Below are 24,163 nucleotides of genomic sequence, written 5' to 3' on the forward strand. Positions count from 1 at the left end.
ACTGAAGCGTTCTGGCTGAGCCCTTTCCACCTGCTGCTGTCTGCAGGTTCTCGGCCCCCCCGGAGGCCCCCAGCCTGACCACGCGGGGATGGTTCCGGCGGAAGCCGCTGCACCGGCTGCCGGGGGCCCAGCGCTCCAGCTACGACCTGCGGGAACGCATCTGCATCGGCAGCATGACCGCCATGGAGACCGCCGTCTACCAGAAGGTGCCCACCGACGAGGCGGAGGCGCAGATGCTGGCCAGCGCCGACCTGGACGACATGAAGAGTAAGAACGACGGGGAACGGGAGCCCGGGGCCCGAGCAGGGCATGCGCCGCATCACACAGGTCCCCTGAGCCACACAGTGACTCTGTTTTTACTGTGCAGGCAGGAGAGTCAAGGAGGGCTAAGTGTGCAGGATTTTTAAAATGAGGATTGAAGTTGCGTTTACATTTATTCATTTGGCAGATGCTTTTATCCAAAACAACTTACAAGTGAAGTAGAGTACAACCATAAGGAGTCAACAGTGTTCGAAGCACTTCATGACCAGGTTTCAATGGTTGGCCAGACAGGTGTTAATCTTAAACTGTTTTGTGAGAAAGGGCAGTTTACTGATCAAAGTATCCAGACAGTACCAGCACACTGTGGCACTGCAGAAGCAGGCAGATGGAGAATGCAGGAATCCAGTGTTCAGAGGTCAGAGAGGGTGCTGAGGATGTTTATTCAAACTGAGAATTAAAGAACAGTTAAAAAGGCTGCCTCCCTGACGGTGTGACTTCTGCATTTTCCATCTGAGCGCTTTTGAGCTGTTACTCTATACTCGTCTTTTTTGGTCTGGCAGGCAGATTCTTAAAAGTATGAGAAAAGCTTCTTTTTCACGGGGTTGTCCCGGGCTGACTGAGCACCACACATCCATATAAATGTGATTATTTGCTGAGGCATGGAGTTTCAGTCTTAGTCCTGAACCAGAATACATCCGAATTACAGTGAACACCAACATTTTCAGAGCTACATCTTTCCTGGCTGTGGTTTAACGGCTACAGGACATGACAGCAGTGTTGTAACCAGGATGTGAACCCTCAGTGCTGCTAGCTGGAGCCCAAACCGCCATTCCACACTGCTGCCCAATGAAAACACGGGGAGAGCCACGATCGCATCACACAGGGAGTGAGGACAGGAACGGCTCAGCTGCTGTTTGCTTTGTGGGCTGAGAGAGCCAGTTTGGCAGGGGCTGTTCGGCAGGGAGAGGCGATGGAATGTCTTCAGTGGACACGGTCTGCAGTAATGTGTTCTGCATGAGAGTGTAACTCCAGGCTGATCTGCAAAATACACACATACACACACACATACACACACACACATATACACACACACACACATACACACACACACACATACACACACACACAGACACACACACACACATATACACACACACACACACACATACACACACACATACACACACACACACACACACACACATACACACACACACACACACACACACACACACACATATACACACACTCACACACACACACACACACACACACATATACACACACACACACACACACACATACACATACACACACACACAGACCTAGCATGTTCTCTCAAACAGGCTTAGTTTTAAGAATTTGTGAATTGGCTCCAGTTGTGAAATGTTCGAGCAAAGAAATGTACTACATTGAAAATGCTGTCCGCTTCCTGTGACACTGAATTAGCCGCTAATATTGAGTAGCATCCTCACGCTTTGAACCTAGAGTGGTCATTATCCATAAATGCTCTTTTGATGGATGTATGGTCTGTCCTGCTGTTTGTGTGTGTGCATTATGCATGACCACGCTCGGGTTTAAAAGCTACATGCAGAAAACTGATGATGTCTGTATCTTTTTCTGCTCACAGTGTGTTAGATGTAAGACAGTCCTGCAGAACCCCTGTCTTTCTGGAGCTTTGGCTGTGTAAAAGGCCCCATCAGTATCTTTCCTGTGTAATGCAGACTGTGCGTCTGAATCAGATCTCACGCCTCGGTCCCCCTCTCCACTGCAGCTGAGGACGGGAGGTGGGGGGACAAGCAGAATGTCACTGCATGATCACCACTCTCAGCAGTGCTCTTTACTGAGCCAGTCTGTACTGAGGCAGCCTGTACTGCAGCAGTCTGTACCGAGGTGGCCTGTTCTGAGACAGTCTGTGCTAAGGCAGTCTGTGCTGTAGCAGTCTGTACTGAGGCAGTCTGTACCGAGGCAGTCTGTACCGAGGCAGTCTGTACTGAGGCAGTCTGTTCTGAGGCAGTCTGTACTGAGGCAGTCTGTACCGAGGCAGTCTGTACTGAGGCAGTCTGTACTGCAGCAGTCTGTACCGAGGTGGCCTGTTCTGAGACAGTCTGTGCTGAGGCAGTCTGTGCTGTAGCAGACTGTACTGAGGTAGCCTGTTCTGAGACAGTCTTTGCTGTGGCAGTCTGTGCTGTGGCAGACTGTGCTGTGGCAGTCTGCTCTGATGCTGTCTTTGCTGAGGGAGTTTGTACTGCGGTAGCAGGTGGTTCTGTGTCGCTTGCTGGATTCTTCAGTATCACTAGCATGGGAGAGTGTGTTTTGTCCCTCAGAGAGCAGCCCTCCTGCCTGTGTTATGTAATGCAGCGGATCTGCATCTTCCTCTGTCCTGTGAATGGAAACCAGGGAAGAGGCAGAGTGCAGCGCTTTCAGCAGCTGGGAGTGCAGCTCGATCGCACTGCCTTGGGCTGTAATTAACAAGCTCGCGCTGATTGATTATCTGCAGCTCGACCCTGCCTGTGGCACTTCCTGCTTTTGGAGGGCAGCGATCATTGACCGGTGTGCTGGGAGAATTAGAAACAGGCCTAACACTGGAACAAGAAATTGGATTTTTGTTAGGCACGGTGATTGCAGACTTTACTCTGATCATATCCCCTTCCCAGGATTATTACCCTGAAATGACTGCCCCACCAACCCAGTGGGGTTTCGTTCATTCACATTATGGCCAAGCCAAAAAGCAAAAGTAATGCATTTCACAAAACAGCATACCTGTTATGATTGATCTTTTAATTTTTTTGTATTTTTAGTATAGCCACTGAACACGTCTCACACACACACACACACACACACACCTATATATTTAAACACATTAGGTGTATAAAAAAATACATGCAACAGCACTACATTTGTGCATGGGTAGGTCTGTACGGCACTCGGGGTTTGGAGGTTCTCAGCCTCCAGCCGCATGGCAGCATTTAAACAGTGAAACCAAATGCATCCTGTAACCCAGTGATCTCTTTCTTTTCCTGTGAGTGTAATTAGTGCTTCCCAGCGACAACTTTGAAGAAGGGCTTAGGGACACATGTTAAAAAGTGCAAAGAAATGACCTACTAGTGTTAATATTATGTATTTGATAAACCCACAACTCCTGAAAAGGAAAAAAGAGTGTCCTTTAAGTGATTCACATGTCATTTGTGCCTACACAGTGTAGCACATCAAATAACAAATTGCATAATATTTCCATGGCAACTGTAGGTGACTATAAGATATGTTTCCTTTTAATATTCAGACAAATGCCACCAAATGCTTGAGGATCTTGTGAAGATGTCAGTCAGTATACAGCATTTCTTGATTTTACTCTAGCCAACATTAAAATTACAGTTATGTTGATCTTGATCTGCATGCTACCGCTTTTAATCCAAAGAGACATTTTTTTCAGATGGATATCTCTCTGCATTTATTCTTTACATGGGATTCTGTCACAGGGGGCTCATGTAAAAGCATGTTGTGTCTGATGAGTCCTGTTTGGTGGCACAGGGCATTGAGCAGCAGGGGCTTAAAACCATGGATTTCATTGCAGCGTTTGGTTTGTATTCTCCAGTCTCCAGTGTATAATTTCTGCGCACCAAAATGTACATGTTGAAAGTGTGTGTGTGTGCATGCGCAATGCACAAGTGTCTGTGTGTAAAGGACGTTCGTGTGCAGTGTAGACAGTATTTTGTGAACCTAAATTTACTCTGGTCTGAAAAGGCAAACATACAATATCTGAGGATGGCATCAGCTGCTGGTACACGATAATGTTTGTGTGTTTTGCCACAAAATTCATGGCAAAACATTTTCTTTGCCTCGTGAACGACACCGGCTACTCTGTGATTCTCTGTGATCATTGTCTCGATCAGGCGGAAACAGGGCTGAATTAGTCCGTCTGAATGGCAGGGTTGCATTGCCTGCTGTCACTGACGGAAACCAGGCTGAAGCAAGCGAGTGCAACAGGGACCCTCTTCAAGGGTCCATTTAACTCCCTCCCACAGAGGGCACAGACACTGCAGGTACCCTGCTAGGATGCACACAGAACACCCAGAGAAGACCTGGTTTCTATGGTGATAGGAGCTGGGATGCAGAGTTCACTCCCTTGCTGTGATATATTTCCATAAGCGCCCTAGCCTCAGTAGCTGTAATGGAATAGTTTCTCCATGACGCTCCCACAGCAAAACGCCCTAACTGGGCTTACATAAGACCTGTCAGGGCTGTGTTGATCATATCGGTTGCATGGGTGTGGCTGGTCTCTCTTCGGCACCCGCACTGTCTTCCCCGCTGGCCTGTGCCGCGATCCCTGCCCTCGACAAGCGGCACTTATCTGCCCCCATCAGCTGAAGCTGCAGAAGAGACCAGCGGGCGTCACCTCGCCAGGCCCCAGAGCCGCTGCTGCTGACTCCTCACTCCTCTCTGTCTTCATACTCACACGTTTGGCCTGACCTTGGAGCACTCAGCTGGGAATGCTGCTCTGACACAAAGTAGTGTGTGTGTGTGTGTGTGTGTGTGTGTGTGAGAGAGACAGAGAGTGTGTGCGTGCATGTGTGTGTGTCTGCATGCACTGTGTAAAGAGATACGTGTAGAATACATACTGAACCCCACTGTGTGAAATAAGTAGTGTAGGCTTTGCAGTCGAATGCTGATACTCAGTGCTGAAACTCATGCAGGGCTGTAATTAGCTGCTAATGCATAGGAAGCCTCAGACATGGCAGGCTGCAGCTGCACAGCTTCAGAGTAAATCAGCCATGTGTGAAACCGTGCGGACACGCAGCGGCCGAACCCTCCCTGTCCCTTTGCATCAGGGCCTGGTGCATCTCTTATGGATCGATGGACAACTTCATGTTAATAAGTGCTAGGCCCCCTGGACAGAAAAACAGCAGCAAGCCAATAGATCAGCGAGATGAAAAAATAGATCAGTTGTCAACATTTCCTGTGACCCGGGCTGTTTGCTTCAGCGTCACAGCTAGCTTCAGCTGTGCAGCATCACCCACTGCTGCTCACAGTGTAACTCATCCTTGCAGAGAGCCACTGCTCCGTGCTGCAGAGCTGCGTCTTTCAGCTGGAAATCAGCGCAGTTCGTCTTTCTTCTTTCGTTCCACTTCGGGTCCTTTGCTGAACTGATGCTGTACTTGATAAGTGCCGGTGAAATCTAGCGTTTGTTTTTTTCGCTTTTGTTAAACCGATTTTGTTCTGGGAGGCAGCAGGAGTGGACAGGACCAGGTCACGCGAACCCAGCGGGTGGCTAGTCTGGGAGCTTTGACTCATACCACCTGTGCTTCCGGATTGATTTCTCTCCTGGTCTTTCGGTTGTGTGGAGGTGAAGCGTTAGGCGGGGAGAGCGAACGTTTGGTATCGGGGAGTTAATCGGAGCGGAGCTGTAGTTCACCCTGTTAGGAGCGGGATTGCTTGATGGAACGCTCTGGCCCGTGGGCGTGCTGACAGTCAGTGGTGAGCGATCGCTGGGTAGCAGAGCGTGTGGCGGGCAAGAGCCCTGGATGATCCGAGCTGCCAACCGGAGCCGGGTGCAACAGCAGCACCAGAGGAAAAGATGACAGGAGCCACGGGCGCAAAGGAACCCCACGGGGCCAAAGACAGAGAACCCCATGGCACCCCAAACAGAGAGGCCCACAGAAACACGGACAGACCGACCCATGGCACCCCAAACAGAGAACTCCACGGGAACGCAGACAGAGAGGCCCACAGAAACGCGGACAGACCGACCCACGGCACCCCAAACAGAGAGGCCTACAGGAACGCAGACAGAGAGTACCACCGCGATGGGTCACAGAAGGGGAGGGATTTTGGGGGAGGAGACGGCCATGGACTGGGAGGCTTCAGCTTGGACGGTTTCGAAGACTTTGAGGAGTTTGTGCTGGATTTTGAGGACTATGATCTTTTGGAATCCATCCACTCTCACCTGGGCTCCAGCCCTGAAAATACCAGTAAGTTGGCGTGGAAGTGTCAGAGGGGTTGAGTGTGTGATCTCACAAAGTGACAGTCCACGTGCGTGTGCATGAGTGCGTGCGTGCGTGCGTGCGTGCGTGTGTGTGTGTGTGTGTTTGAGTGCACATGCATGCAACCAAAGCCACAGCAATATATTTACACTACACATGTTCATCTAAAATTCAGGCAGATTTTATATATATATATAAAATTTGAAGCCGCTTTTTTGTACATTGTATACCTCGTTCCTGTAGATACCGATCCATCAGTATGAGCGTTCACTTCTGTCCCAACAGCAAGCAGGCATGATGATGTAATTTGTTTAGATGAGCCAACTGGCATTGCTGTCATCTGGGCTTGCACTGAGTGACGGATCATAAGCAGCTGCAGTGATGGATCTCTCTGCAGAACACAGTGCCGTTTCCCTCTCAGCTGATGGAGATTGTGATGTTAGCGGGGAGAAATCCTCCCGTCATGGATTGATGTGACATTACTGATTGATTAGTGGCATCTTGGAAGCGAGCTGCGGCATTGATCAAGCGGTGAAACACAAGCTAATTAATGTCAAACCTATTCTCAGCTTTCCTGATATAGGAATCGAAGTGGTTGGGAGCCCTGGGTGAAATGCCACGGCTCTTCCAGCTGCTAATGATCCAGGCTCCCCAGCTCTCCCATTCTGCCTCCCGGTGTAGGTGTTTGGCTGTCCAAGCGTGAAGGAATTCCATTGACAAGTTGCCATGTTTTTGGCTGACATTGTTTTGACCACTTAATAATAAGCCCGGGCGCACTTCAGCTGAAGGTTAAGAGATAGGCTTGATGAAACAGTTCTGGCTTGTCTGCAGATTAGGGACTTATTAAACGTCTTCACTCACGCTCGCGAGTTTAAGTCTGGGAAGATAATTGGGTCCTTGAGCTGTTTTGTTTTGCCGCTGAGTCTAGACAGTGCTAATCAGTGCATTTCCCACGAGCCCTGACCCGCTCCCAGGCTCAGGTGCTTCTGATTGGTCTGTCGGATCTCATCCCTGTCCTTCACGCAACACTCTGGGCTCCAGGGAAAGTGGTTGGTTAGACGCTTCATTCCTGCCATTTTGCCTTGTGTCGGTTCCCTTGCATCTGGTCCTCGAGTTTACAGGGCTTTTCAGATGTTTGGAGCAGATAGTCAGCAAGTACAAAGAGCGATGTTAAATACCTGCTGAACTGATGCCCTCCAGGGCCCTCTCTGCTGAGCGGAGACCAGGCCATGCCAAAATACCTCTATGCACTTCCACATGTTAAACATAACCTGTTCACAGGAATACTGGTGTACTACTGCCTGGATGGCTTTCACTGTGAGCTGCACAGTAACGTGATCATGGCTTTCACTGTGAGCTGCACAGTAATGTGAGCATGGCTTTCACTGTGAGCTATGCAGTGATGTGATCATGGCTTTCACTGTGAGCTGCACAGTAATGTGAGCATGGCTTTCACTGTGAGCTGCACAGTAACGTGAGCATGGCTTTCACTGTGAGCTGCACAGTAATGTGAGCATGGCTTTCACTGTAAGCTGCACAGTAATGTGATCATGGCTTTCACTGTGAGCTGCACAGTAACGTGATCATGGCTTTCACTGTGAGCTGCACAGTAATGTGATCATGGCTTTCACTGTGAGCTGCACAGTAACGTGAGCATGGCTTTCACTGTGAGCTATGCAGTAATGTGATCATGGCTTTCACTGTGAGCTGCACAGTAATGTGAGCATGGCTTTCACTGTGAGCTGCACAGTAACGTGAGCATGGCTTTCACTGTGAGCTATGCAGTAATGTGAGCATGGCTTTCACTGTGAGCTGCACAGTAACGTGATCATGGCTTTCACTGTGAGCTATGCAGTAATGTGATCATGGCTTTCACTGTGAGCTGCACAGTAACGTGAGCATGGCTTTCACTGTGAGCTATGCAGTAATGTGATCATGGCTTTCACTGTGAGCCACAATAAAACAAAGGAAAGAAATTAACCCAAGGTTAAGAAAGATGAGAGAGCTGGCAGGAGGCAGGAAGAGAGGTTATTTCAGGAGTTTGTTTACCTCTCCTCCTGCGGCCTCACTGATAAGAGGAAACAGCTGGAGCCTGTGGCACAGTCCTCCAGCATACAGTGCCGTGCTTGGCAGAAGGACAGCCTTTCACAAATATGCCCCTTCCATTATCATAAATTTAATAAAATATGGGATGTGGGCTGAATCATATCCTTAGTTTTAAAGGCCTTCTGGCCTCACCACCCAAAACAATAACTCTTTTTCCTTCCCTACACTTAAATCTTGTGTCATTTGCTTTCTATTCATTTTTATCAGAAGGTGAAAAACATAAGTGATAGAATATGTAGTAAAGAATACAAAGTAAATCAAATTTAGTATTCACCGTTATTAGATGAAGCCCTTCACCTTATTTTTCCACTGACTGCACCATGCTGTAGACGTTGTCCTCATGACTTTTATCAGCTCCTGCCTCAATGTCTCACGTTCTCTGTGTCGTTTTGGAAAGGTCACCGGTTCGAGGACAACCCCGGGGTGAGGCGTCACCTGGTGAAGAAGTCGTCCCGTAACCAGATGACCCGTACCAGCAACAGCTCGCCCCCGTCCTCCAGCATCAAGAAGAGGAAGAAGTCAGACAAGAAGGTCCATGAGGTGAGAGGAGAGCCCTCTGTGCCACAGCGGCTTTCTCAAACCAGCCCATCTTCCTGCCAGCACAAACTGGGCACACAGATCACGTGTGTGATTGAAATTCAGACAGATGATGCTTTGGCAGCCCTCTGGTTAGTGTACATACCCTCCATCGTGCGTGAACTCTCTGAGCGCAGCTCTCGCTCCAAAGAAAATGGATCAGATGGCAGTTTGCCTGCATTTGGAAAGTGGACCCTGAGTTTCCAGCTGCCTTGCACAAGCCAATTTCAATATTTAAAATGACATCTGCTGATAAAAACCAGTAAGGCTTAAGCCATAGGGGGCAAGCCAGTTCACTGAGCTTTGCCTCTGCTGGTTTCCTATTGACGTACTGACTCCAGCAAGCTGTTTCTGCTCAGAGAGAAAATTTATTCATTGATTAATGACACAAACCTTCAATTTATCATCAGAGAGGACTGTTTTTCTGCCTGTGAGGTGCAGTCCTGTGCAATGCTATCACAAGACAAAATAAATTGTTTTGAGTCTTGAAAATTAGAACCTCAGCCCATTTAAATGCATGCTGTAAATTCAGGAAATAATAAGTAGAAACTAAATTATGAGGGCAATAAGACTAATATCCTGTGTCCGCTCATGTGTAGCATTCTGGCTTCTCTCTGACAAGCCTAGCTCACTTTCTTGGACAGAATTTAAGCGGAGCACCCAGTTGGACCCATGTCAGCTGGAAGTGCATCCGAATCTCCTCTCTGTGAGTTTGGTACACCCTCTGTGAAGTAAAACACAAACGAGAAGCAAAAGCCCCCGCGGTGTGTTTGTCCTCGTCTGTGGCTATCCCTAACCCTCTCTGACATGTTGTGGTGTGGCTGGCGCCAGGTCTTTGTGGAGCTGAACGAGCTGATCGTGGATAAGAACCAGGACATGCGCTGGAAGGAGACGGCTCGCTGGATAAAGTTTGAGGAGGATGTGGAGGAGGAGACGGACCGCTGGGGCAAGCCTCATGTGGCCTCGCTTTCCTTCCGGAGCCTTCTGGAGCTCCGCAGGACCATCACCCACGGTGAGGAGGGTGTCCATGGCAACACAGCAACACAGGCGCCCCGCTCAGAATTCTCTCCTGATGTTACTGCAAGAACTGCCTCTTCAGTATTAACGGGGGGTGGGGAGAGGGCTCGCCTTTTTTATGAAAAATTTTCTTTATCACCAGAATTCATGCCTTAATAATCCCTGTCCAAGCAGCATGCCACAGTTAAGAGCCAAGTGTTGTAAATTGAACACCTCCATGGTTTTTATGGCACTTGGACGTCATAGCTAAAGCAGTCTGTAAACCTCACCGTAATGTTCAGTCATTGTGAAGCACGTGAATGAAGCCAGATGTACACCTGTGTGCCCCCCCCCCCCCCCCCCCAGGTGCCGTGCTGCTGGACCTGGAGCAGACCACCCTGCCGGGCATCGCACACCTGGTGGTGGAGACCATGATCATCTCTGACCAGATCAAGGCCGAGGACCGTGCCAATGTACTCAGGGCCTTGCTTCTCAAACACAGGTCAGTGCTGACCACTCATGAGTGTGAGGTCTAGATTCACCCACATGTTCCACGGGTACTGCTGTCCTGTCTTTCAGTGAGGATCTGTGTGAATCCTCTCTTTTTTTACCCAGTCCTCCCCAGACCCCGGTCCAGAGGGGCCTCCAGGAGCTCTCAGTTCTGTCAGAACGGTACCCTGTTGTGGCACTAACACCTCGGATCTGGCATGTACTCTCCATCAGAGCTGTGGGGAAACATTAACACAAACTGATGGAGTTAAGGACGTGTGCTTTAGTCCCGCAATACCTTGAGAAAGTAGCTACGTGAATAATGTATAGAGGTACAATTAACGGCTGGAATTCAAAATACGAAGTTTCCGGGGAATTAAAGTGTGAGGTGTTCCTCCTTCATGCTGTGGTGTTAAAGCCCCCCTGGTGAGTCCTGGTGTTTTCATTCACACTAATGCGCACTTGTGTGTCATGCTTAGTGTATGCTGTTCTTTTCTCCCTCACTCTTTCTCAGTGCATGTGTGTTGTGTGTGTGTGTGTGTGTGTGTGTGTGTGTGTGTGTGTGTGTGTGAGTGTATGTGTGTGTGGTGTGTGTGTGATTTAATATGTGAATGACTGAATCTGCGATCTGAAGTATGGTCCGGCACAGAAGTGATAACCCTGAGGCACTGAAACAGCTGAGATATGCTGAGCTGTGCTGAGCTGTGCTGAGCTGTGCTGAGATGTGCTGAAATGTGAGCATCTCTCGGTTTGGTGCCTGCTGTATCACTGTACCCAGCGGCAGGCCGCTCCTGCCCTGCAGTGGCACCTGTGCCCTCCCTGCCAGACGGCCCTCTCACACAGAGACACAGTGACCGGCACCTGCCAGACGGCCTCTCACACAGAGACACAGTGACCGGCACCTGCCAGACGGCCCTCTCACACGGAACCACAGTGACCGGCACCTGCCAGACGGCCTCTCACACGGAACCACGGTGACCGGCACCTGCCAGACGGCCTCTCACACGGAACCACAGTGACCGGCACCTGCCAGACGGCCTCTCACACAGAGACACAGTGACCGGCACCTGCCAGACGGCCTCTCACACGGAACCACAGTGACCGGCACCTGCCAGACGGCCTGTCACACAGAGACACAGTGACCGGCACCTGCCAGACGGCCTCTCACACGGAACCACGGTGACCGGCACGCCCTGGCAGCCCTCTCTGTGTGCCATGCTTCGGGACCAGATGCCGGCACTTGCAGTGGCTCTCAGCTGCTGCATTACACAGCCATAAAACAGGCCAAAAGCACAGCGCCAGAGACCCTGAGGAGCTGCTGTTTATTGCAGTTCCACTGTTGGGCCCGGACACATGCCACCCCTCCACTGCATATCCCAGCATCCCTCTCGTTTTCCATGGGAAAATGCCTCTAATTGTTCCCCAATTCCAAGATAGGACAGATTTACGATGTGGAAAGAACTACATCAAGGTGCTCTGTAGCTGAAGTCATGCGTTACTTGTTCCCCTTTAAAGATCTTTCTTGGACATGGTGGAAAGTGACATTTTTTTGTGTCACACCTTTTTCCTTTGTTTTCTCCTGCTTTTGTAAACGTTGGGCAGCCGGCTATGCTACCGTGTAATGGGACTGGTGATGTCACCTGCTGGACAGAGGGAAAGTGATGAAATCCTGTGTGTGTGTGTGTGTGTGTGTGTGTGTGTGTGCAGGTGCGCGGGCGTGTGTGTGTGTGTGTGTGTGTGTATGTCTGTTTTTTTTGGGGTACAAAAGTGTTGAGCATGTAGGAGGCCTGCTCTGTTCGCTCAGCGCTGTTGAATACCCACAAATAATTAGCACTAGCTTAAGAAATATGCAGGTGACAAGATAAGGTCTTTGATTCTTTACCACTGGCTTTAAAATAAAGAGGTGCATGTACATGCATTACACTTACATGCAGTGAACATTGCCATACAAATAGTCCCACCAAATACTAATGAACACACAGTTCAGTGTGAAACTGTACCACATGTTTGTTATACCAGCCCCTGGTCTTAAGGCATGAATACTCAAGCGTGCCATGTGACTGTCAGCAAACACAGTGAGTGGCTGCCTCCTCTGGCCCTGGGTTCGACTCCATATTAAAGCTGCGCTCTCTGATTCCAGCCACCCCAACGATGAGAAGGAGGGCTTCTTCCCGCGGAACCACTCGGTGAACAGCCTGACCAGCTTCCACCGAAACCACAACCACCTGCCGGACACCAGCCTGCCGCTGGTGACCGAGGACCACGTGGAGCTGCGGGAGACCAAGGGCGCGGAGCATGAGAAAGAGGTGTTTGTGAGCTTGTTTGTGAGTTGCCTGCCAATTGTGCCGTGTATGTGCTGCAGAGTGATCACGCTGTTTCGCCGCGGGCTCGGGTTTCTGAGGTGTTCGTGCAGACCGTGACGACCTGCTGAACGGCAGTCAGGGGACACCTGGCCGTCTCACGCACCCGCTGTCAGCTCTGATTCTGATCACATGATTAACGAAGAATAGGGGCTGGTGAACGGAACGGTGAATGTGGACAGTGCTTAGTCATGTGATCGGTATCACGGCTCGGTGTCGGGATTCACGTGTGACTGTCAGGTGCTCCTCGCGTGACGTTCACGCGCGGATACATTGGAGGTCTGTGGTGCTGTATTAGAACACCACCATTCATGCTCAGCATGAGGGCGGTTACTGTGGAGCGATCACGGAGTCTGCACCGCCACATGTACTGACTTAGCCCCTCGGTAAGCTTACAGGTGCTTCTTGTTAAAGCCTCTTGATGCATTAACTGTGAAACTTTTAATGCTCCCCATGGCTGAAAAGTTTTGGCAAATTGAGAACAGCTCATAAAAGTAAGAAATCCAGTTGTATTAAATTGATTTAAAGTGATTTAACATTTGGTAGCTAACCTGGTCATATCTGGCTCCGCACGCTTTTGTCTCAGTGATACAAGAAAGTCACACACACCATACACTCTTTCTTACACAGACACACATACACACACACTCTTTCTCTCTCTTTCTCTCTCTCTCTTTCACACTCACACACACACACACACACACACGAGCTGATTGGAAACTGTTGCCATGGAGAAACACATGTGTGGGCTTTGTGCCAGGGCTGCCCGGCTTTAGCGTTAGTCACGCATGACTGCAGTTTCAGCTGACATTTTGCTGCCACTCTTTTCTGTTAATGAAAGAAAGCGCTTCACCCCCTTCCTGCTGAAGCTCACCCTGCTGCCAGGTCCCTGAAACTCCTGTCCAAGATCCCCAAGGATGCTGAGGCCACCGTGGTCTTAGTGGGTAAGCTAACCCTAGCTTAGCGACAGAGCCGTGACAGAGTCGTGACAGAGTGGGACGTTTTGCCCAGAGGACTCTGAGATAGTCAATGCAATACTGATTCCAATTTCCAAGATATATATTTTTTCAATGATTATTTTTTGTGGTGGGCACTAGAGGACATGTAGACCTGGTTATGCCCAATAGCTATAAATAATAACAATAAGTGTTGACTTTTGAGCTTAACTTGCACCGACTCAGTAAATGTTTGCCTTTATCGATGGTAAATGGTGTGACATGTGGCGGATGCCATATGAGTCACCATTAACATGCACTGCAGAACATGAAATGGAAGATAATAGGCAGATAAAGGGATATTATAAGAACTTTACTGTGACACTAAAGCTGATTGAAATGCCCGTGCGCTTTTTCTATTGGCAGTTGCCAAAGTTACACAAAGATGGCAACGGCATCTGAGTTCAGCCTGGCATTATGCATCAGCATCACCATGGTGTTACTGCTCAGATCTGACATCAAATCACGTCTGGTCTAGGCAGAGAGGTTCTGAAAAGAAAAATGGTCTCTGATTTTCTGGTCTGCATATATATGATGTGTGTTAAAGATTGTAGATTTTCAGTATGACCATTTGAAATGACTATAAATGAAAAAGATTATGACCGGAGCACAGTGCAGAATATAAACGGCCATATTTCTGTGCTTTCTCATGACACTGGCTGACATTAGCACCGCTTTCTCAGGGAGCCAGCCCGGCTCTTCATGTAAACATATATGTTTACCTGGGCTACCATTCAATGCAGCATCGCAAGTTTGGAATTTTTACCGTTATCATGGCCTGTATGGTTAAATGTGTCATTTACATATTGAATTTTATGGGATAAATTTTATCAACACTGGTCTGCTCATATCAGTCTCCTTTTGTTCAGTAGCAAAATAATTTTTAAAATAAATGTCTTATTAATAATATAGCAGTTTAAATATAACCGTTTAATGGCAGTTGAGGATCCATGCAGGTCATGCTGAGTTGATTGTGCTATGAGGTGGTGATGCTGTGAGGTGGTGATTCTGTGAGTGATGCTGTGAGTGATTATGTGAGTGATGCTGTGAGGTAGTGATTCTGTGAGTGATGCTGTGAGTGATTCTGTGAGTGATGCTGTGAGGTGGTGATTCTGTGAGTGATGCTGCGAGGTGGTGATTCTGTGAGTGATGCTGTGAGGTAGTGATTCTGTGAGTGATTCTGTGAGTGATGCTGTGAGGTGGTGATTCTGTGAGTGATGCTGTGAGGTGGTGATTCTGTGAGTGATGCTGTGAGGTGGTGATTCTGTGAGTGATGCTGTGAGGTAGTGATTCTGTGAGTGATGCTGTGAGTGATTCTGTGAGTGATGCTGTGAGGTGGTGATTCTGTGAGTGATGCTGCGAGGTGGTGATTCTGTGAGTGATGCTGTGAGGTAGTGATTCTGTGAGTGATTCTGTGAGTGATGCTGTGAGGTGGTGATTCTGTGAGTGATGCTGTGAGGTGGTGATTCTGTGAGTGATGCTGTGAGGTGGTGATTCTGTGAGTGATGCTGTGAGGTAGTGATTCTGTGAGTGATGCTGTGAGGTGGTGATTCTGTGAGTGATGCTGTGAGGTGGTGATTCTGTGAGGTGGTCGTGCTGTGGTCTGGCTCACCTCTCCTGTGGTCTGCAGGCTGTGTGGAGTTTCTGGAGCAGCCGGCTATGGCCTTCGTCAGGCTCAGCGAGTCTGTGCTGCTGGAGTCTGTCCTAGAGGTGCCAGTGCCTGTACGCTTCCTCTTCGTGCTGCTGGGACCCAGCCAGTCCAACATGGACTACCACGAGATCGGCCGCTCCATCTCCACACTCATGTCTGACAAGGTACGAGGAGAGAGTGAGAGAGAGAGAGAGAGTGAGTGAGAGAGAGAGAGAGAGAGAGAGAGAGAGGGAGAGAGAGAGAGAGAGAGAGAGAGAGAGAGAGAGAGACTGCAGATCTCTTCATGTACTGTCATACTTGTGATTGAATGAATCTGCAGGGCCTGTGTGGTGGGATTTTGTTTCACCTTCAGGGAAGCTGTCAAGGTGGTTTATTTCTTCATTGTTTTTGCTGCACTTTTACCAAAATAAAACATGCTGCATTTAAATGTTGTAAAAGTTCAAAACGGGTACAGATGTAAAGCAGGTTCAATGAATCCTGAGAGGAAACAATGAGAAAAAACAATGTAATGCTGAGACAGAGAGGGGAAGAGAGAGAGAGAGGGAGGGAGAGAGATGATTTCTCTTTTCTTCTTTTTTTTTATGTGTGTGTATGTACATGGCTGTGGCAATAATGTTGTTGTAACGTTCATGCCAATAAAGCTTTCTTCAATTGAATTGAATTGAGAGAGAGAAAGGGAGAGAGGGAGAGAGAGAGAGGGAGAGGGAGAGAGAGAGAGGGAGAGGGAGAGAGAGAGAGGGAGGGGGAGAGAGAGAGAGGGAGAGGGAGAGGGAGAGATGGGGGAGAGAGAGAGGGAGGGGGAGAGAGAGGGAGAGAGAGAGAGGGAGAGGGAGAGGGAGAGGGGGAGATAGAGAGATGGGGGGGTAGACCTGCCATGTACAGAGACATGTACCCATCATCCACTTTGCGTGGCAGAACTTCCACGAGGTGGCCTACTTCGCCGACGACCGGCAGGACCTCCTGAACGGCATCAACGAGTTCCTGGACTGCAGCATCGTGATCCCGCCCTCGGACGTGGAGGGGAAGGACCTGCTGAAGACCGTGGCCTCCTTCCAGAAGCAGATGCTGCGTAAGAGAAAGGAGAGAGAGAACAAGAAGTGCATGACGTCCGTGGTGGGGGCCGACAGCGAGAGCAAGGGTGAGCTTACCCCCCCAGCCCACCTGTCTCAGGACGGTGCCCGGGAGTCCCCCAGAAAAGGAGCAGATTAATAGGAGACACGCCTCCAGTTAGGCTTGGAAATGACTGTCTCCACATCAGGTTGTTGTTGTAATGGAAGAAGTTTACTTGGTACAAGAGGCAGGGCTTTTCACATATTTCAGTACGGCTGGCAGTGTAGCATAGTGGAAAAGATCAGGGCTCATAACCTAAAGGTTGCAGGTTTGATTCCCTGCTGGGGCACTGCTGCTGTAACCTTGGCCAAGGTACTTAACCCAGAATTGCCTCAGTAAATATCCAGCTGTATAAATGGATAAAAAGGGTAACCTATGTAAGTTGTAAGTTGCTCTGTGTGAAAAAAACCTGCCTGCTAAATGACTGTGAGCAGCTGTAACTGTAAGTGACTGTGAGCGGCTGTAACTGTGACTGTGAGCGGCTGTAACTGTGACTGTGAGCAGCTGTAACTGTGACTGTGAGCGGCTGTAACTGTGACTGTGAGCGGCTGTAACTGTACATGACTGTGAGCAGCTGTAACTGTAAGTGACTGTGAGCAGCTGTAACTGTGACTGTGAGCAGCTGTAACTGTGACTGTGAGCGGCTGTAACTGTAAGTGACTGTGAGCAGCTGTAACTGTAAGTGACTGTGAGCGGCTGTAACTGTGACTGTGAGCAGCTGTAACTGTGACTGTGAGCAGCTGTAACTGTAAATGACTGTGAGCAGCTGTAACTGTGACTGTGAGCAGCTGTAACTGTAAATGACTGTGAGCGGCTGTAACTGTGACTGTGAGCAGCTGTAACTGTGACTGTGAGCAGCTGTAACTGTAAATGACTGTGAGCAGCTGTAACTGTGACTGTGAGCGGCTGTAACTGTGACTGTGAGCGGCTGTAACTGTGACTGTGAGCAGCTGTAACTGTGACTGTGAGCAGCTGTAACTGTGACTGTGAGCGGCTGTAACTGTAAATGACTGTGAGCAGCTGTAACTGTGACTGTGAGCGGCTGTAACTGTGACTGTGAGCGGCTGTAACTGTGACTGTGAGCAGCTGTAACTGTGACTGTGAGCGGCTGTAACTGTACATGACTGTGAGCGGCTGTAACTGTGGGCCCTGGTGTCGGCCTTGCAGAGCTGAGCCTGGACGAGCAGGAGGAGGAGGAGCTGGAGGTGGACCCCCTGAAACGCTCGGGGATCCCGTTCGGGGGCCTGATCCACGACATCCGCCGCCGCTACCCCCACTATATCAGCGACATCAAGGATGCCTTGGATACGCAGTGCATCGCCGCCGTCATCTTCATCTACTTCGCCGCTCTGTCGCCCACCATCACCTTTGGGGGGCTCCTGGGTGAGTGTGAGGTCCCCCCAAAAACCCATCTCCCACATGAGTCAAAAAACCAGCCAGCACAAGCACAGTTTTCCTGTTCCTGTCCTGTCACAGTTCACACTGTAACAGTGAACACTCATATGTGATGTGTATGCAATGCCACGCCTACTCCCATATGAGACCAATCAGAGTGCTGCCCTCTGCAGGGGAGAAGACGCAGGGCATGATGGGAGTGACGGAGCTCATCGTGTCCACCGCCACACTCGGGGTGCTCTTCTCCCTGCTGGCCGGACAGCCGTTGCTCATCATCGGCTTCTCGGGGCCCCTGCTGGTGTTTGAGGAGGCCTTCTTCAAGGTACCTAACCCCACCTGCAGCTACAGCATCCACAGAACAACAAAACCAGCTCACAGTGATAACTGCGCTAAGGATTAAAGCTACATATCTGTTACTCTGCTCTGCAATGTCCTGTAACTGTCTGCCTGTCTGTCTGTCTCAGTTCTGCCAGGTGCAGGGGTTTGAGTACCTCACAGGCCGGGTGTGGATTGGCTTTTGGCTCATCTTCATCGTGATGGTCATCGTGGCGGCGGAGGGGAGCTTCCTGGTTCGGTACATCTCTCCCTTCACCCAGGAAATCTTCGCATTCCTCATCTCCCTCATCTTCATCTACGAGACTTTCTCCAAGCTCATCAAGGTAAACGGCTCTCCCCTCGCCTGAGGAGATCATGGTATCATCCGCTGCAGACAACAGTTGGTCATACTCTGTCCATCTTTGTGAATGGATGTAGTCATTGTGGTTAATGAGTGTGTTTAATGTTGTTAATGTGCATTGTAATCGCTGTTGAAATGTTTGTAAATGATTGTGTGTATGTGTTTATTTCTGTTGATCACTTTATAATACATGTGGTTGGGTTGGGCTGCTCAAAAGTGCTGACAGTGTGACCCCTCCCTCACAGGTGTTCAGCGAGCACCCCCTGATGAAGATCTACCCCCCTCCCAGCTCCCAGCCCGCTGTGGGCTTTGTAAACCTGTCCGCTGGGGACGACCCGACGGAGGTGCCCCTGCTGAACCAGCCCAACACGGCGCTGCTGTCCCTGGTGCTGATGCTGGGCACCTTCTTCGTGGCGTTCTTCCTCAGGAAGTTCAGGAACAGCCGCTTCCTGGGCGGGAAGGTACTGCGTTTGTCCTGGCAGACTGTCCTGGCACGGCTGGATCACCTCTGAGCTCCTAACTGAGCTCACAGCTAACCGTGCTCCTGTCTCTACTCTACAGGCCAGAAGAGTCATAGGGGATTTTGGGATTCCCATCTCCATCCTGTTTTCTGTTATTGTTGATTACTCCATCCCTGACACCTACACACAGGTAAACATGGCCCCCCCTTCATGACTAATGTTTACAAGAAAAGCTCCTCCACAGTCTCATCATTAAAGTTCCCATCATAATGTTGCTCGGATCATTTTTGACCTGTTTTACCAATATGGTCCACGGGCCCCCTGTTCTGTGTTGCTCCGCCGTGGTGATCCAGCCCCACGGTGTGACTGATACTGTGTTTCTTGCGGTTGCAGAAGCTGAATGTTCCGTCTGGTTTTTCGGTCACGTCGCCCGACAAGCGCAGCTGGTTCATCAGCCCGTTCGGGGACAAGCAGGCCTTCCCTGTGTGGATGATGGGGGCCTCTGTGGTCCCAGCCCTCCTGGTCTTCATCCTCATCTTCATGGAGACTCAGATCACCTCGTAAGTGTCGGGGGTACAGGCTGTCCTGTCCTGGTGATGCGTTAGTGTGAGTGAAACCGCAGCTGGTAGAATCCCAGCTTAGGCAGCTTGTGCTCCAGGCTGTCTGAGTTTGCCAGCTCAGTCTCACTTCTACTCGGTGAATCTGCATCATTCAGCATGTGAATATCATATGCGGAAGCCTGGAGGAGACAGACTGCAGCCCATCTCACACCTAGAGGAGACAGAGCAGGTTGCGTTCCTACGCCTGCAGGAGATGTAGGGCCCTTCTCACATACGAAGAGTAATTCCCATCTCACACCTGGATTTTCAGTTTTCCCAAACACTGCAAGCTGACAGGTTTACCACAATGCATCCACTACCTTATTTTAATTCATTGTTGGAATGTAAACTCACTTTGATTTAAAATATTAACTTCACACCAGCATTTTGCGCTTTGCGTGTTTTTGCTTGACATACAGTCGAGTGAGTTAAAATACTTCACCTTGGATGCAGCATATGAAGGCCTTTAGTTTGTTATACTCACAAATCCATGACCCCTTCTGTGTTGGAGACTGAAGTGTTCCTCTGTGGCTCTGACCTCTGACCTGCGGTAGCTTTGTCCCTGTCCCTGTCCCTGTCCCCCCCCCCCCCAAATGCAGGCTGATAGTGTGTAAGAAGGAGCGGCGCCTGGTTAAAGGTTCGGGGTTCCATCTGGACCTGCTCCTCATCGTGCTGCTGGGTGCCGTGTGCCCCCTCTTCGGCCTCCCCTGGCTGACCGCAGCCACCGTGCGCTCCGTCACCCACGTCAATGCCCTGACCGTCATGAGCAAGGCCACTGCCCCCGGCGAGAAGCCCATGATCCAGGAGGTCAAGGAGCAGCGGGTGACCGGGATGATCGTGTCTCTGCTCGTCGGTAAGATGGTGCTTCTCTTGCCTTCATGGTGTTTCATTTATAACGGCGATATATATAATTGCCTTTTTAATGAATTTAATCATGCTTTTATTAATTCAATGCTTTCATACTAAAATAAGCACTTATTAAAGGAGAAACAGACCTAGAAAGCACAGATTTCCAGAGCCTTTTCAGTAATTCTGTATAGTCAGCATCAGCGAGGGCGTTTAGACCCCGCAGAGGTGCTGGACTCGACCCTGAGGAGCGCTCTCACGCCGGGCGTCTGTCTCAGGCATGTCCATTGTGATGACGGACGTGCTACGCACCATCCCGCTGGCGGTGCTGTTCGGGATCTTCCTCTACATGGGCGTCACCTCCCTCACTGGCATCCAGCTGTACGAGCGCATCATGCTGATGGTCACGCCTGCCAAGCACCACCCCGACCACATCTACGTCACCAAGGTAACGTGCCCAGCAAAGCATGCTGGGGGTTGTAGTGAATGTGCACATCGAAGGCTACAAGCCACATACGGCAGCTGCTTTGTTCTGCCAGGCCCTGGCTGTGTATGGGTAATACCCCTAACTGGACAAAGAGTCAGTTACAGTCCTGATAATGCACATTATCATTGTGCAGTGAAGGTGAATGTCGTTCTGCTGTCTCATTGGACGTGTGCATGCAGTCTGGATTAGATTCAGCTGAGTGTGTGTGTACCCAGATGGCTGAGAAGCCAACTGCAGTAAGAATGTAACTGAGAGTGCCCTCTAGGTGGCGCCCAGTCCATCTCATTTACTCGCTCAACCCACATAATCAGAGGCGGAGCGTGGCTGTGCAATGCTGTAGATGTTCGTGAAGGACCTGTAAGGCTCAAAGAAAGATGAGGGGGTGTTTGTATTAGTCATCCAACTGTACGTGTGTGTGTGTGTGTGTGTGTGTGTGTCCCTCAGGTGAAGACCTGGCGTATGAACATGTTCACCCTCATCCAGCTGGGCTGCATCGTGCTGCTGTGGGTGGTCAAGTCGACCGTGGCCTCGCTGGCCTTCCCCTTCATCCTCATCATGACCGTGCCCCTGCGACGCCTTATTCTCACTCGCATCTTTGAAGACAGAGAGCTCAAAGCGGTGGGTGTGGTCAGACCCCAGCATCAGTGCTGCTTCTCTATCATACGGCACGTTCTGAAGGGCTGAACCTCATTCTGATGTGCAAATCAAAAGCGAAAAACAGTGCGAAACTTTGAAAGCATGTGTGTAATGCAGGCAGACTGACACCAAAGGTATCACAACTTAAGAGAATTGTATGTGCAAGTTCACTAAGGAAATGCATGAGGATTCATTATTTGAAATGACCTGCCAGTGAAAATTGCCTTTTTTTTTCCTTTGTAGCTGGATTGTGAGGAAGAGTCTCCTAATTTTGATGAAGATGGTCGTGATGAATATAATGAGCTTCACATGAATGTATAGACAAGGCAGCTGGCAGAGGCCCTGTCAGCTCAAACCAATCCAGCAGCACAGACCAAGATGGGGACGGGAACAGAACTCTTACTGGGTATTGGGTAGGTGTAGGTCTACCTGTGTAGCACTGACGTGGAGGGGTGAGGAGGATGTAGTACAATGACTGATGTATTGTGCTGTGTGTGTGTGCTTGTATGTGTGTGTGTGTGTGTGTGTGCTTGTATGTGTGTGTGTGTGCGTGTGTGTGTGTGTGTGTGTGTGCGTGTGCGTGAAAGTAGATCAGAGAAACCACCCTTCACGGGGATATTTTATTTATATGGTTATAATACGTGCGTGAGTCGTTCCTTCATACATGGACCTGTAAGGGATGTACACTCCTTGTTTTGTTTTGTTTCTTTGTTTTTTTTTTTTTTTGGTCTACAGTTGTTTAAGGTGACTATCCACTCTGTGTGTCATAAAGTGCAAGACATGGACTGCTTCTTTCATATTTATTTGCTCCTTTATTTTCTAGAGGCCAAAATGTGTTCTGATCCGGTTATTGTCAGGCACAACCAATTGCTATATGGGTAATGGGCACAAGTGCAATGAGGGAGAGAGTGTGTGACAGTGGGACCGATTGCATCGGGAGGAGGGCTGTGGTTTTACTGTGGACCCTCTCCCAGAACCAGAGAAACCCAACCTGGAGAACTTACCTGCAGTTTGGGCTCTGTGTGTCACCTACAGGGATGGAATGTTGTGGTAATTCTTCATTTCAGTGGCCATGATGATGTCAGAACCAATGATAAAGCTCTTAGCGAGGAGGTGGGGCTACGCTGTGCAATTGTCTTAGCTCTGCACTTTGGACCACCGTCATGGTTCTCATGCACTTATTGATTCTCTGCTGAAGGCAGTTCTTTTTTCCTCCTTCTGATACAACTGCCCTGATATAATGCACTGAAAATAATGCATGAATTTTAACAGAGAGGTATTTTTGTGAGATAGATTTTAATATGTACCTTGTACAGACAAGACGATTTTTGGATGTAGACATCAGAATCTAACTGAGGAGTCAGTGCATGGGTGAATTGAACTGTGACCACTCAAATGAAGTTTTACTGGTGTTTTGCCTTTTCACTTTGGGGGAACGATCTGTGACCTGCTGAACTCGTCTGAAGCCATGGGGGTAGCCATCCATGCGTGGGCCGAGGTCTGGGGCTGCCCTGTATTTTACATGTTAAAATGTTGTATGGACACATGTACCATGTGAGAATCATGACATTGACAGGAAAATGACTGGAGAGATTTTCTTCCATTGCAGACACTGGTCCTGTCTCATTTCCATCCCCATTACAAAGAATATAGCCACTGATGGACAGAACTAACATCTGATAGCTGAGTTGAAATAGTGTGGAAAACGCTGGAATAACATGAGGTTTCAGAAGATATATGTCTGTTCCTCTCATTGGTAACATTTCTAGCGTTATGTCACCAAAACCCTTTAGGAAACTAGATTTTTTTTATTTGAATCTTTATTTTTCAGTCCGGAATCGATGCAGTGTGCCAACTGAAAACAAATTATGCAACATAGAAGTGAAACTGAACCACAGCAGAATGACGGGTTTTTGACACGTGACTCAATGTGGCCCGAATGGCAAACCGATAGTAACAGCTCTGTGGTGTCGTTCTGCCATGAAAATGTGTTTTAGGATGGAAATGCCTTTCACACAGCCTGCTTCACAGGTCATCCACACTGAGCCTTTGTTTTGTATGCTCCCAAGCTCCAGTCATTTTCTAAATAACACCGACGAGCCGTTTCTCTCACCACAAACTGCTGTACGTTGTGCTTTGGAGAATAAAAAATAAACCTGCCCTTTAGATTGTAAATAGCGCACTCCTGAGCTTTTTGTTATTCCTGATGTGCAGCTGCATGAATATAGCAGGCCACTTTGACACAAGTTATTATGACATCTGCTAACACAGAGAAGATCTACCATAAAGCATTTAATCAACACAAGAACTCCAAAATTAAACAAACTTCAGCTTCAGCTGCATGACTTTATTTTAGTTCATAAACTGGACAGCTTTGGCCAAACCTTTTTCCAAAAAGCCTTTATATAGCTGGACATTTAAGAGATTGTAATGTTTAAGTGCTTTGTGGTAAGCAGAATCAAACCGCCTTTAGGTTTCAGACCTGGCATGACAGCGAGGTAGCTTTGCTCTTTTGATGAGCAGGGCACTTCTGCTTTA

At 49.1% G+C, this 24,163-nt stretch overlaps 1 protein-coding gene across 2 annotated transcripts in view; it reads left to right on the top strand.

Moving 5' to 3' along the window:
• slc4a3 (solute carrier family 4 member 3) overlaps positions 1-22,118 on the top strand; it is a 46,476-nt gene extending 24,358 nt beyond the window's left edge. For both annotated transcript variants that reach the window (XM_036539968.1, XM_036539969.1), the window contains exons 6-23: positions 47-267; positions 8,746-8,888; positions 9,756-9,936; positions 10,287-10,422; positions 12,550-12,715; positions 13,611-13,713; positions 15,395-15,579; positions 16,331-16,553; positions 17,693-17,908; positions 18,094-18,242; positions 18,385-18,579; positions 18,842-19,057; positions 19,158-19,247; positions 19,451-19,617; positions 20,256-20,509; positions 20,781-20,950; positions 21,434-21,607; positions 21,869-22,118. In XM_036539968.1, coding sequence (XP_036395861.1) covers positions 47-267; positions 8,746-8,888; positions 9,756-9,936; positions 10,287-10,422; positions 12,550-12,715; positions 13,611-13,713; positions 15,395-15,579; positions 16,331-16,553; positions 17,693-17,908; positions 18,094-18,242; positions 18,385-18,579; positions 18,842-19,057; positions 19,158-19,247; positions 19,451-19,617; positions 20,256-20,509; positions 20,781-20,950; positions 21,434-21,607; positions 21,869-21,946 — 3,067 coding nt within the window. In that variant the 3' untranslated portion in view covers positions 21,947-22,118. The remainder of the gene's footprint in view (positions 1-46; positions 268-8,745; positions 8,889-9,755; positions 9,937-10,286; positions 10,423-12,549; positions 12,716-13,610; positions 13,714-15,394; positions 15,580-16,330; positions 16,554-17,692; positions 17,909-18,093; positions 18,243-18,384; positions 18,580-18,841; positions 19,058-19,157; positions 19,248-19,450; positions 19,618-20,255; positions 20,510-20,780; positions 20,951-21,433; positions 21,608-21,868) is intronic.
• Positions 22,119-24,163: the final 2,045 nt, after the last annotated feature.

Source organism: Megalops cyprinoides, chromosome 11, assembly GCF_013368585.1.
Source record: "Megalops cyprinoides isolate fMegCyp1 chromosome 11, fMegCyp1.pri, whole genome shotgun sequence".
In the NCBI taxonomy this organism is placed as follows: domain Eukaryota; kingdom Metazoa; phylum Chordata; class Actinopteri; order Elopiformes; family Megalopidae; genus Megalops; species Megalops cyprinoides.